Source organism: Grammomys surdaster, unplaced genomic scaffold, assembly GCF_004785775.1.
Source record: "Grammomys surdaster isolate TR1022 unplaced genomic scaffold, NIH_TR_1.0 126118, whole genome shotgun sequence".
NCBI classification, from domain to species: domain Eukaryota; kingdom Metazoa; phylum Chordata; class Mammalia; order Rodentia; family Muridae; genus Grammomys; species Grammomys surdaster.
In genome coordinates this window covers 2270960-2286434 of record NW_021620926.1, presented here as the reverse complement: position 1 = coordinate 2286434, position 15475 = coordinate 2270960, and the positions used below count along the sequence as shown (strand labels likewise).

The 15475-nt window shown below is 36.1% G+C and overlaps 1 protein-coding gene across 8 annotated transcripts in view; it reads left to right on the top strand.

Annotated features, from left to right (window-relative positions):
- Positions 1-15262, top strand: part of Grik1 (glutamate ionotropic receptor kainate type subunit 1) — a 388808-nt gene extending 373546 nt beyond the window's left edge. For 2 of the 8 annotated variants that reach the window (XM_028756331.1, XM_028756330.1), the window contains 3 exons: positions 296-546; positions 14284-14370; positions 14808-15262. In XM_028756331.1, the coding sequence (XP_028612164.1) occupies positions 296-546; positions 14284-14370; positions 14808-14963 (494 nt within the window). In that variant the 3' untranslated portion in view covers positions 14964-15262. Of the gene's footprint in view, positions 1-295; positions 547-1818; positions 2272-14283; positions 14371-14807 lie in introns of those variants that run through there. The other 6 variants (XM_028756334.1, XM_028756332.1, XM_028756337.1 and 3 more) reach the window with 4 other exon arrangements.
- Positions 15263-15475: the final 213 nt, after the last annotated feature.

Here is a 15475-nt window from a genome sequence, read left to right as displayed (position 1 = left end):
TAAACAATAAATCCCTTGACATATGAAAAGATTGGTGAAGAACTCAGCAAAAACAGAAATGTCATAGAATTCCTGCTTAACGTTTATTTAGAATGAGAAACCTTGACATGGCACCTCCCCCTTTTCTTATTAATTAGAGACATCTAGATAGAAGAGTGGGTATTCCTGACTTTGGCTAATAGATTTGTTCATTAGGGTTCCACAGTAACTCTACAGTATTTATCACTAACATAGTGAAATGTCTTGATGTCTTATCTCTTTGGTGACCAACACCCAAATCACCTCCAACTTTCAGGGTCCCCTTACCGGGATAAAATTACAATTGCCATTCTTCAACTACAAGAAGAAGGAAAGCTTCATATGATGAAAGAGAAATGGTGGAGGGGAAATGGCTGCCCTGAAGAAGACAATAAAGAAGCCAGTGCTCTGGGCGTGGAAAATATTGGGGGCATCTTCATTGTTCTGGCTGCGGGACTTGTCCTTTCTGTGTTTGTAGCTATTGGAGAATTTTTATACAAATCAAGGAAGAACAATGACATTGAGCAGGTGAGTTATCTCTTTCTAAGGCAGAGTAGTTTTTGCTTTAAATTTGCTGTCTTAAGTTTGAGAATGTTAAGGATACTTTCCCTGTTTGTAACTGTCTATTGAATTAGATGCCCAGAAGAGCCATTTCTGAGTTAGAGCAAAGAGCATTGAATCCCTGCCAGGTGCTGCAGGCTCTGCAGCTTTATCATTTATTAATGAGAAGAAGGAGAAGTCTTGTATACCAAATCCAATTAGCACTACTTGGAATGACAGTGCAGAAATTCTAGACTCAGTTGATTTCTTTAACAGTTATTTGCTCTTAAGATAGAAACTATAGAAAGAGCAAGGGATACATAATCCAAAATGACAGAAGACATGAGAGAACTGTCACCAGCCCTTTAGTAAACATTCTGAGCACAGGTACCCTTACAAAACAATTTCTATAAAAACTACACAGCAGCATTTTTAAATTGGTCATTTGCTTACATTGAGATATAATATGTGGAAAGATAATTTATGTAACTTTTGCTATGAATATGATAAACAACACAACATGAAAATAAAGTATATTTAAGACTTTATTTTTTAAAGTTGCATCTAGGATGATGGAGCAATTTCAATAGGCAAGTCATTTTACCTAGGTGTTCAGTCCTGGAACTTAGGTGCTTTGGGGGAAAAACCTACAATTGACTGCGATTTAAGATAATTCTCTTCTAAAATAAATAAAATACAGAGCTCTAGGGCATTGTAGAATATTAGCCTACTAGTTTAGTTTAAAGATACCATTAGAATCTCAAAGCTAAGTGCTATTACCTCTATTACCAATATCATGAAACTCTTAATAATTGTCAACATAAGGCTCCATTTTGCAGAGTCCTGCAAATTGTATGGCTGGCTTTGATTAATAACCAGATACTAAAATCATTTTCTTTATGTGCAAACTATATTGAGTACCCAACCCTAGGATGATTCATTATAATCTTGTTTCTTTGTGGAAACCCTCCCCAGAATTAAAAAGCAATTGTGAGATTATGAAGCACCCCTTTCCTGGACCTCATTATAGAAAACTGTCTTTAATTAACAGGTAGAATGGACTGGTCTGCTTTAACTTTCAATTTGCTCTTGAGGTGTCTTGTTTTATGCTACTAATTTGAAAAATAAAAGCTTGTGTATATTATGCTTTTAATGTGCTGCTTCATAACTGCTGGCTTCATTTAATTTTTCATTTAAACATTCATTCTTGCTTTCTATTTATTCACTTTCTTTATTTTTTCCATTTCTTTTGCATGCAAGGCTTTTTGTTTCTTTTATGGACTGCAATGTAAACAAACCCATCCGACCAACTCCACTTCCGGGACTACTTTATCTACAGATGTAGAGTGTGGCAAATTATTACGAGAGGAAAAGGGGATTCGGACACAGTCCTCAGTTCATACTGTATAACTGAAGTTTTTAAAGTTGTTTCCAGTAGAATCATTTGTAATGAGTATTGTTTGTGCCTGCATCTATTAAAATGAAGTATCTAGTCTGCCCTTTTCCTTATATTAGCAAAATGTAAAGACACTACTCCAGGCTCTAAGTTCAGATGGCCAGAACATACGTGCACTATATACTGATGCAGGGTTTTATAAGGGTAATGTAGAGTCCTGGATGAATGTATATATAGAAAACTATTCTGTCCTAAACTGTCATTCTGTGCTTTCTTTATACATTAAAAATAAATGATATTTTCATTATAAGCAAAAATTGAGACACATAACAGGGGAACACAAGGGAAAATGCTAGTTTGGTGTTCTTTTTTTTATCTCTGTGAACTTTCCCCCTCTTTTTTCCCTCTCCCTGTCTCATGGTTGTTGTTTTTTTTTTTTTTTTTAGACCTACATATTTCAAAACTTCTATAGCCATGTCTTTTCAATGAGTATGCCAGTAACTCTCTAACATTGTTAATTTTTAACTAAATTGGTCCCAATATTATAAATGCATTATTTACCCAAAACCTCAAATGTGTCTTGGCTCTTAAAGATTCAGAAACCATCACTGAAAGAATAATGATTGAACTTGAATTCAAAGGGGGATGACCTAACCTGGGCCTCTCTCAGGATCTGAGGCACAGTCAAAAATGATTTCTAGACAGAAACTCAGCAACATCAGATTTTCAAAGAGCAGATAGCTGTCGTGTGTAGGTGTAGAACCCCTGAGAATCTGATTAGTTTCAAGCCATGTACTATTTCCTGGAAGAGGCAAGCAGAGTCCTAAACTCTGAACTAACTCATGACATCTTCCGTTTGCTGCTCACCCGCACTCAGCCTGTGCAATGCATCTTCCCACACAAGCTTTACTGTACTTTCTTCCCACTCCCCTAAGAGAGATGAGTTCTTCTTGAAGCCATCTTTTCTGAGCCTTGCCAAGTTCACACTCATTTCCCTGGACCCATCACCATTATTAATACATTCTAAGTGCGCCATAGAGACTGGCAAGGTAGAGAAAATAAATACCAGAGACAATTTCCATATGCATTAGTCACAGATCTCTGCAGATTTATTTTCTACCTGCATTCAAAGTGAATAGTCCCCACACCACCTCAGCTTGGTGACACAGAAAGCCAATGGCATGCTTGATTTGCTGTGACAAAGAGTGTTTGCTGTTTGCACTGAGTTCATTTCCCCTTGGCAGAGAGTAGGGGAATTGTGTTGCCTTTCCTCTCTTTTCAATATGGGATTGGTTGGTCTTTGCTCTCTGTCAGATTTCCTCTTGACTTATCAAGTGATTCCCCTAGAATACATTGCAGAGAAGGAGGTTTTTGACATCTGGACAATCATGCTGCATGACCTTCTTGCTTAGCTTTAAATGGGTTCTAGGATCTTAGTCACAGCTCCTTCCAATCAACTTTATATTTCCTCGGTAAAGCATGATCGAAACATTTGACTCCTACACTGATTGCTTTTCAGCCTTGTTCTTTAAATAAATTAGCTCTTATGAAAATACATAAAAATCATATTACTATTTATTTACTATTATTAAAGTGGGGAAAGGCTGCTGTGTGTCTCTAATCAGAATTCACATGTCCAGGATCAATAGAATCAGGATAAAGGCTACACTAGTCTTAGTTTCATGACTTATTGATTCGGCAGACAGAATCCACAAGGTGCTTAAGTTTATTTCCCAAAATCTATTTAATACACCAAAGTGGCTATAGAATGTTCTGAGTGACTGATGATACAGAAAACTCAAACTGGCAATAACTTGCAAAATTCACATTCCTGTATAGACCATACTTAAGTTTGATTCAGAGATGAGTAAAGAAGCAATTTCCTTCCAAAGCTAACATTAGGAGGGCTTGGGATATAGCTTATTTGGAGAATGCTCACCAAACTTACTTGGACTTTGGGTGGTGCTTCACAGCCCCAGCTATGCATAAAACCATCTATGGTGACAAAAGACTATAATCCCAACACTCAAGAGGTAAAGACAGAAGAATTAGAAAATCAGGATCAACTACAAATTGAGTTTAAGGGAAGCCTGGGATACAAGACACTTGTCTCAAAAGAATTTTTAAATAAATAAACAAATGGCATTTTGGATTTGTTTTAGATTGTATGCTATCTAATTCTGACATTTACATAATATTTTATAGTTTTCAAAATATTTATACATACATCACATTTGATCCTTTTGGTGATTTTAATCCAGCTTTATTATCAGAAATAATGGATATTAGAGTCCAGAATCTTGAGTCATGACAATATAGTTAGAAGACAATTTTATAAATTATCCAAACTCTGGTTCAAGCACAGCCATGTGCGGCATCATTGTGTAGAATCACTGCGTTTCCAATGCTAAATATTTTCCAGCTTCAGTTTTCTAACATCTAACACTAGGAGGTCACTTTCTAGAACACAAGGTTGCTTTCTAAAGGTATTTTTCAAAATAGGTGCCACTGGCAAGCACTTAATGAACTTTTCATGGTTAATTAACTTAGAGGGAACCAAACTCAACATTCCCTTACCACGTGGTAGTTTAGTGTATTTAATATGATGTCATGGATGGAGAATTTTTCTCATGCCCTTAAGTCATAGTGTCATTTCTATAAAGCAAATGGCAAGACCTGTGTCCCCATATGATACTGTCTACATCTACCATGAGAACTAAATGAAATCACATTGTGGCATAGAACATAAAACTATTTTAGTCTTTATAATAAACACTGATCAATAAATATGACATCCTATAGAAAAATTAAATATTTCTCTCTGGTCACAGGAGCAGTCAGAAAATGACCAGCATCTTAAAACCAACCCAGATTTAGAAAATGAGATTATTAATATAAAGATTCAAACACTGTCCAATTTTCCCTGAGCACATGTTAAAAATGAATGGCAAAGTCACTACACTAAAGGGAAGGGCTTGCATCAGGAAGATATGAGGATTTACAGGAGTAGCTTTGGGCAGTCTCTCCTGACTATAAACTCCAGTGTGAAGTTAGGTCAAGGCAATTGTAACCATTTGAGACATTCAGTTGATTATAATAGTCAAGAAAAGTTATGATTCAATAATCTAAGCAGTTGTTTAAATATGAAATTGGGTTGCTTTGTGTGAATTGACTCAAACCAAAAACAGGGTTACTAATTCTACATGATAGATGATAGATGGATAGATAAATAGATGGATGGTAGATAGATAGATAGATAGATAGATAGATAGATAGATAGATAGACAGACATATTTAGCATCTGATATACAATGGACCATTTATGTGGAGACTCTAAAAAACATGTGTTTCTTTAAGATGGAAATTTCATGATATTGATAATCTCAGCATTTATTGGTAAAACATAGATCTATCCTTAGTTAAAATGACCAAGTAGTTTGTTGCTGCCTTGGGCCTTTGTAGATGCTTTTTTTTCCAAACTTCTAACAACCACTTCTTGTTGCCATGGCAATAACTGCTGAGACCACATTGACCTCTGCAGGGTCCATTGCATTTCAAGTGAAATTTAGAACAAAAGCTATCAGACCATATTGGCATCATTAGTTCAGAGAATTTAGTGTAAATCACAATCATCTGGAAGAGTGACTTGCAGTTCTTACCCTCAAGTTCCATATGTTCACTTGGTGGACACAGCCAGGAATCGGTGTGTTTCATCAAGCCTGAAAATGAATATTTAAAATTCACTGTGTTCATTATTTTCCATTAAAGTTACCTTGAATGTACTAATTTTCTCCAAAATCAGGTCATACACATGAGTCTTGAAGTATATTGAATGCTAAGGATTGTTTGATAGTTTTTTATATAAATTTATCTCTCAATAATCCTTAGTAGAGTTGCTTTACTTTAGAGCACTTGGCAAACATGGACTTTTATTTAAAGGAAAATAAAAGGTACCTACCTTGTACACAGCAGTTTTGTTACATTGGATGGTAAGCATCAATTTTTATAACACAGTAGCAGGTTGTGAGTTGTATTTTTAAAATACTGCTTAAAGTCAAGCAGAGAGGCAGAAAAGTATTAAAAGATTGAATAAAGGCATCAATAATAATAACATTATATTAATATATTTCTTCACAAGTCTGTCAGTTACCTAATTCAAAAAAGAAAAATAATAAAGCTTCATATTGTACTTTGCTGTTATAGACTAAAATTACAAATTGAATTTTCACATTTTTTCAGCAAAACTACATACATAATATGAAAATTGGCTGAATTTATATGATTATAAACTTATCCAAAAAATCATTTTCAAAAATCCTCACTATATTTCACAAGCATTATGTTATATTGTTTATGAGCCATAATGTAATACCACAGTGAATTTCAATTAATTTTCAAGCATGTGGTGTTTATACTACAAGGTCTGTTTACTAGTAAGCCTGAACACAGAAAATCAAAAGGAAAGAATGCATTTTTTCCTGTACTGCTTTCTGTACACCTAGTTGCTGCAAAGGGTATCATAAATTAATCCCTTGCAGAGAGAAGAGGGCCCCTGTTTGCTGCCAACATTGTAGCTCACCTGTAGGAACTATCTCACTAAGCTTCACCCATCTGTGGATTGTTATGTCCAGATGCACAGGAATTAAAATCGTTTCAGCTTTCAAAATTACTTCCATAGAAACTGGCAATATGGGCAAGAAGATTCTCTCTTAAACTTTCAAAGAATTTGTATTTACAAGTGTTAGAGCATGCAGGAACAGCAAGCCAACCCTGCAGTTGCACAGACGCATGGTTTCACATCTTGCCAAACTTGAACTTCATTGATGTTAGGCTGAATCCAACTGATGCCTAGATTACCTAACAATGCCCATGGTCCTCTAAATGTATATGCAGCAAAATTGCTAATGGAAAGCTGAGGGATTGAGTGAAGTTATTGTAGTTTTCACAACAATTAAGACAGTTTAATAAACTTAGCTGAAATTGCCTTTCTTCCCAATTTTCCAAATGAATGCCTTTTTCAAATTTAAAATAGTATAATATAAAATAATTAGCTTCTAAAAAGAAAGCTTCCCTGATCTGGTCTTGGAGTGGTTTACAACCACAGAAACTAAGAAACTACTCTCCACATTGAGTTTGCCAGAGTCTGGTACCTTTCCATGTACTTACACATGTCTGCAGCTCCAGTGTTTCCTCTTTGGTCTGATCAACTTACTTAACAAATGATGCAGGAGCCTGTTGGTTTAGTATTGGTGGGAAGACTGCCTTTTCATAGACACCCAAACACTATTATCACAGAAATGAGGAAACATTTAGTATTCATCTACAAATCCCTTCTTCCATATACAAATGTCATCTCGTAAACCCAACTCTAAATAGCTTATGTGACCCAATATAATTAAAATAATCTTGAGAATTAAAACAGTTCAGTTTCACATGCTGCTGCTCAATGGACATGTGACTCTGACAAAGTGAATTTGCTTTCCTCAGCCGGTTCCCTCAACATTAAGCAGATAGAAATAGAATTTGATGTTGCTATCTCATCAAAATGATATTTAAATATACTAAGAAAATGGAAAGAAAATAATATATCAAAAGCAGAATGGAAATCCTTTCATGTACGTATTTTAAGATGACTCTGTGTCTGTTGAGCAGATTACATTTTTAAGATGATAAGCAGGATTACATTGCCCATCCAGTATACTTCAGGGAAAGGCCCTCTGTAGACAGAGAAAAGGATCCAATCAGAGAACATAGCATCAAGAGTGAGGGAGGGGATGCCCAATCGCACATATGCAAATTGTTCCAGTGATACTGCAGAAGTGGATCCTTCTCAATGTTGGTGAACCTATATATTAAATCAAACAGAGAGAGAGAGAAAGAGAAAGAGAGGGAAGGAGACAGACAGACAGACAGACAGCAACAAGGAGGCATGTACATAACCAGTTCTTGGAAGCATAGAATTGATTACATACAAACTGGTAAGGGAGAACCAAACAGGACACGGTATGTGGTAGGACCCAAGTCTGAAAGCAGAACCTGTCTAAGAATGCTGGGAAAGAGAGATGAAAGGGATAGCATGCATTTGTTTTCCATCACCTTGCCCTCCCCATATTTGCTTTACCAAGCTAGAGAAGAGTCAACCTTTCAGCATCTGAGTACCAATGTGACTTCAAACTTGTAACCCAGCAGGGTTCTTGGGGATGCATGACTTCTAACTTCAGGATTCAGATGTTTCATTGAATAAATCAACTATCCTAATTCAAGTAGTTTATAAGTAGCAGCAATTCAAATTTAGATGTTGGCGGAAATAGACAATACTGCTTTCCTATCTTATTTTGCTCCTTTCCCCAATTTTTCACCTTTGGAAGATGAGACAACACAGAGAGAAAACTACACATGCTTAGATACTACTTGAATTTCTAAAAGCCATTCCAGAGTCTACTCCCAACTCAAGACAAGGCAGAAAAATGGAAATCTCAGAAGAGGCCTAAGAGAACAGTGAAAAGAAATGAGGAGGATGTGATAGGAGCATTGCAGAGGGGAAACTGGGAAAGGAGATAACATTTGAAATGTAAATATATATATATATATATATATATATATATATATATATATACACACATATATATATATTCAAATTCTATTTGAATTCAGAATGCTCTCCCACAATTTATTTATCATGATAGAAAAGTACATTTCTCATGTCAACTTTTAAATAAAGATAAACCAGAAAGATCATTATGCTTCTCAGATTGTTGGGTAGTCCAGTGTGCACTTCAGGTCCATGTTTACAATTTGATAGCCTAGACAGAAAAACTGAAAAAGTTCAGGAGTGAATTCCTGCAGATGGGAACCTTCAGTCTAGGCTCTGAGAAGGCAATGATCCTAGTTCCAGGTCCTGGAAAGGGGAGAGGGTGTAAAAAGGAGAAAAGAGAGGACCTAGAGGTTGTGACATGTGATGTTATAGAAACAGGAAAAACATGCTGGTTACGTATACATGCCAGGAGAAGGAAAGACCAGAGCTTTATAGTAATTACCTATAAGGGGACAGTTCAAAGCAGCATCAAAGGTACAGAGAAATGGTCTGGACAAAGAAGATATCTAGGTTCAGAGAGAGGGTAAAAGCTGATAGCCAAACTGTGAAATGGCTTCTCAGAGACTATGTCTCCTCTACCCCAGGATTTTCAGTATAGATAAGAGTCAGTTCCCCCACTAGCTCTCAGGTACAGTTAATATATTACCACTGTTCTGAAAAGTAAGAATATGATCAACTTTCTGACTTTTGATGCACAGACAGGTGATTGAAAGATAACACACAGGTTCTGCATGAACTCAGAAAAATAATAATGTCAAGGCAAATGGTACCCACATTGTTATGGAACACAAGAACCTTGCATAAGACAGTTTATGCATAACTACTATAAGAATGGCCCTTGTATGCCTTCTTTTACTATGTTTCAGGGGGAAGGGGTTCAACTTCATTCTCAATCTCAGATCAGTTGTCCTGTGTCAAAATAAAGCCTTGGTACAAGTAGGTGGCCATTCCTCTGAACGCTTTGTGGTAGGACATATATATTGTTTTGATCCAGTTCTTTTATAGGTTTCTCTGTCTTTAAGCCCACACAATATTGAACATTCTAGGTTTGCTGACCACCAGACTGCAAGATAAAAACCAATGCTAAGATTGTGAATGTTCAGAATTTCTTACCTGAAAAGAAAACTCACTGAGACTTAGACTCTATGGAGCAAGGCAGTGATGTGACCACACCATGACAAAGCTACTACTGTGAACAATAATCCTCTTGTTTCTTGGAAATCTATTTCTCTTATAGCTCAAATTTTACTGAAAGTGGTATTACCAAAAAAAATTGAAATCATAATTTGCTTTTAAAAGCCTACAAATACAGTGAATGATTTTAAATTTCTAAAATGACATCACTAACATCATTCTTATCATGTTTAATATGAAAACTTATCAACAATGTCAATGTCACAGAGCACTCCATATAGTTGAATTGATGGGAAAAAACTATCTCAGTATAAGGAGTTACTATGTTACTGGCTAGGCTTCTAATATTATTGGCTACTGCTCCTTTAAAAAGCTGTTGGGGAGAAATCACAAAATTACAAGCATCAAAATAATTTTCCTAAGTATTTTTCTAAATGCACAAATGAAACAAAATACGTAAATGTGTAGATGCTAAGTTTATAAAAAGTCAAGCTGACATTAACAATCTGTGTCAATTGATAGCCAGTATCAAGTCTATCAGAGAAAGCCTAGGTCCTAAAATACTGTAAACTCACATAACATTCTAATACAGAATTTTCTTGACACTTTGAGGGGAAAATCTCTTCTGGAACATTTTTTGTTTTAGATTTTTCTGATATGGTTTACTTGAGATGCCAAAGAACATGATTTTTTAAAAAAAAAATGATTTATGTCATATAGCACTGGATATTGAACCTAGAGCTCCATGCTCTACAATGAGGTACAGCCAGAGCACTAACTCCCATCCCTTCCAGACAACATCCACAGTAAGACCTAAAGGTATAGGGAGAGATTGCATAATTTGTATTCAGACTCACACTACCATCATGAAATCAAACATCTGGGGCTAAGCTAAAGAAGGCACCATGAAGTCAGCAACTAAAAAGGGAAAGGAAGAGAAACTAGAAGGCAGGAAAGGGCATATGGGAGAAATGCTCAGATCAGGCAAAGCAAGGAAGCGAAATGCGCTCGGGAAAGCACAATCCCCAAGCATTTCGTTCTCCCTTTAGAAAGCAGGAGAGCAGCTAGAATAGTGTGCTGATCTTTCCTCTAAAAAAGAAGGTTTACATACACACACAAACACACACACACACATTTTTCACTTTATCTTTGAATACCATAAAGAACAGCACACACAATAAGTTCATTTACAAGTGAATTTTCCTACAGCCTTCCCATCATTGAAATCTGTCATAGTGTGATCTTAAATGGCAAACGACTGTACTCGCCATTCACTCCTGTGCCATGTCTAAGCACTAATTCTTCCTTCCACACAGTTTTCACGCTGCTATTTCACACATAAGCACTGAGATATGTTATGAACTAGAAAAAGATAGTGATCATGGATATTGAAATTTTCTGGTTTAACTATGCGTGTGCTTAACTAAAGCACACTCTAAACAACTGAAAGGAATTGTTGCACGGAAGGGCAGACAAGGGCTTGACTCAAAGAAGCAGCCACTTTCTCATTGCCTCCTTCTCTCTGAAACATGAAATAGTCAGTGACTGCCATAGTTGAAATATCTTCAGTGAAGTGATACAATGGTATTGTAATAAACCTATTTACAATGTGCCTGGCATTACATTATTCTCTCTCTCTCTCTCTCTCTCTCTCTCTCTCTCTCTCTCTCTCTCTCTCTCTCTCTCTCTCTCACACACACACACACACACACACACACACACCCCTGCTCACTGAATTTTCTTGATAGCTCTAGGAAAAAGACTCTGCTATAGCACCATTTTCTCAACCAGAAAATTGAGTTTAAAAAAGAAAACACCATCCCAGTGTAAGTAAGCTACTAAGTTTCAACTCCAGCATCCTGATGCTAATGGCCAATTACAAACTGTAAGTCATTACCATGTAGAGATATGCTAGAAATGTGAGCACCACCACCCTAGCAATAAACGAGCCTACAGCCAGAAGTATGGCAGCACCTCCACTCCAAACAGCATAGGAGGACATATAACTGCTAGGATCCTCTGCCTGCAATCACACTGCCACTGAAGAAAGGCAGTCGTCTGAACGCTTAATACTTTCTGTCAAAGGTAGCATCTAGAAATTTAAACCATCGATTTAAAAAAATCAATGTGACCGTGGCCCAATGAATAGGAGGGATCTCCTCAAGATTCCAAACCCAAATCTACATATTGAACTTTTGAATTAAGTAGAAGTCACAACTGCTATTTATCTAGATACATCATATGCCTGTGTTTAAATGATCATCCTGACATCAGAAATGTCCAGTGCCAAAATAAAACTACATACATACATATATACATACATACATACATACATACATACATACATACATACATACAGAAACAATAGAATTTAGTGTGGATTCTGAGATTATACAAAGGCTGAAAATCTAACGGACATGAGCCCATCCCATACTACCCTCACATGCCCTCTGGGCTGAGCAATGACTTTCACTGGTTCATTTCTGGAGAATGAGAAGTCCTATCATTTACTGTTCTCAAGCCGACAGGGACCTTAAAGGTCATTTTTCCTTGTGGCTGCATCAAAAATTTGGAAGCAGAAAGGTCAGCCACAATATCTTGCCATTTTCTTTTTTGACAGTTGGAGACAAAATCAGAGTCAAAAGTTTGCTGCCAAAGACAAAGAGACCAGATCATCTGTAAAATGAGGTCTCCTCATTCTCATACTAAAATCAGTGAATAAGTACTTTTGATCAAAAAAGCAAGACTGTTGTATTTTAAAGCAGTCTAAACTTTGGAAGAGGATGCTCTTTTAAAGAAAATCACAACTGAAGGTTATGGTTGAAATTGAAAATAGATAAAAATCGAATACCATCCCTCTACTCAAAATAGAGAATGGACCATCCAACCAACACCTTCTATACTGTGAGAAGCTACATTTTTGTTCAGTTTTACTGTTTGAATTCAAAATGGTATGAATAGTTAAATCTAAATGCAGAGGAGTTAAAACAAAACGAAGACTAATTTTTTAAGATTTTTTTATAGGGAAAAGTTCACAAAACCCTTATAATGATTATTTTTTTAAAAATCTGAATATATATGATTTCCACTGAAATAAGTTGAGGTGGTCAGTCCATATCAATAAAGTTATATAGTATTTCCTTTTTGTTTTCTCTTAGTATTCCCAATAATAATTTCTTCCCATCTACTAATGGGTGGAACAAGGTTTATATGGAATAGTATAAAATCTTGACACTCTTACTTTCTTTCATCTTATCTGTCCATTTAAATGATCATCTTGAAATCAGAAATGCCCAGTGGCAAAACAAACAAACAAACAAACAAATCTTGTGTTTAAATTTCAGATCAAAACCTTAACACAACACAAACTATCAAAATGATGCTATAGACATTCAGCTGACCTTGGCTGAAGTATAGAAATTTGACATAGCAAAATGCTACAAATAACTATATTTCATATGTGATATAACTGTGGCAGTCTTTTTGAAGTACCAGATACAGGGAACTCCTGTGGCCACTGCATACCTAAACTGACAGGGAACTAGCAAGTGTCGCCTGGATTTTCTGTTTTTAGTGTTATAGTAAATGAAAGTGAAAAATCAAATCCTATGAATACAGGCTTCAAAGATGAAGGTCTCTCATTAATCACTAGATTTTTCAAAAGGTTTGTATCTAAAGCCTAATTTTGTATATTGGACTTTTAAATCAAGTAGAAACTTCAACTTCTCTTTATCTTAATACATCAAAAACGTTTCAGACTACATTTTCTTAACGTACAAGTTGAAACACCAACACTTAGACTTTTCCAAACCTAGGAGGTCAATGTCTTCCTGTGAGGCAGGAAACACATGGCTATATGCATCAGCCATATCTGTGCTAGAGCTATCGCACAGGAGCAACACCTACACACACATCATCTGTTCAAAAATTTATATCATTCTAGATTGTGATTTTTTAAGGCAATAGCACAAAACTTGAGGACTATACACAGTTAGCAAACCTGAACTACACAATACAGTATTATCCAGCATGAGCAAAGGCTTTGCAGCAGATCTTTGGAAATCACTCATTCTCTGAAGAGACGCTCTATATCCAGTGAATAGCAATGTCCCATTTCCCAGCCCAGCCCGTGGCCATGCTGTGGCCATTCTATTTTGTGTTTCTGCAAGTTAGACAATTTCAGATACTTCATATAAGTGGATCCCACAGTCTCTGTCCTTCTGGGCAGCCTTATCTCACTGGAGAACATTTTCAGAATAACCTTATCAAAAAGGAAAGCCATAGATCCCTGTAGGCAGAAATGTGTCCAAAGAGTTTATGTCAGATAGAAGAAATGACAGCAAATGACATTGTGTTGGCTGTTTATATAGCATGCATGCAGATACACATAGCATATTGTAATGGAGATATGTATCTATATTTTTCCACATATGTTTAACATTGTTCCACCGCTCCTCCATCTTCCTTTGTGTAACACCATTATTTTCCATTTCAACCCCAGCTGCGTCATTGCTGCTGCCAGACTCTCTGGTGGTTTTTTTTTTTTTTTTTGGAGAAAATATACAATTTAAAATTGTGTTTTTTCTTTTTTTTTTATCAGAAAGGAAAGTCATCAAGACTTAGATTTTATTTTAGGAACAAAGTAAGGTTTCATGGGAGCAAAAAAGAAAGCCTTGGTGTAGAGAAGGTTTGTTCATTTTCTATAGCATTACTGAAGTGTCGTATGCCTTGATAACCCTATCAATGTTTGGATCATCTCAGTGGGGGAAATGCCTTAATTTAACTCTATTTTGCTGTCTCGGCAAAGGTAAGTTGTCTATTTTGAGAGCCTTGAGTTTTGTTGGGTTTGGTTTTGTTTTGTTTTTTTCTGAACTGGGAAATTCTGTACTGGTGTGTTTATCAATAACATATAGTCTACTGAGCTAACTTACTGCCTCAGTTTCCTAAGTATAAAATACAAGTGGCCAGTGGGTGGAGGAGGTGGTGATGGGAGTTGGCCATTCATTACGGACCTGCCTTAAAACAGTAACTTATGTTCATCAAAGAGTAGGCAAGAGAAACAAGTCAATGCAGGTTGGTCATGGGTCCCAGGATACTCACATTCTCTTATTTTGTGCTCTCTAGTGTCTCTCTTTCAATGCCATCATGGAAGAGCTGGGAATCTCACTAAAGAATCAGAAAAAATTAAAGAAAAAGTCAAGAACTAAGGGCAAATCTTCTTTCACAAGTATCCTTACTTGTCATCAGAGACGAACTCAGAGAAAAGAGACTGTGGCATGATCCAAGAACATACAACTCTAAGAAGAGAAGGCCACGCCCACTACACATATTTGGAGGACAGATTTCTGAGGAATTTGAGATGTGTTTCCACATATCTTTATCCATAGCTCCAATCATGGATAGAGGAGAAGAAATGCACAATTTTTAAAGCTCACATAGATATTACTTGAGAAGTGAAACTGATTCTTTCAGATGGATTTGTATGCACACTTATTTTGAATTTTTTCTTTTCCTCCAATAAATTGCTATGTGTGCTTTCTGAATAATAATAAACAAGCAGATTTTGTTTTTCATAGCAAGTTTGAGCCTCAGTTTGTTCCCCATTTTGTCTCCTCCTTCCCAGTGCTGAGTGTTAAGTATCACTAGATATAAAATTTGGTGTTCTGAGGAATCTGCTAATAAAGTCATTTAGGACTGAGTTTAAAATTAGTTTCTTTCAGTTTATAGAGTATACCTTCTTAAAATATAAAGAAAAGCCATTTATCTTTGTGTTCTAAGAATCAAATTTTAAA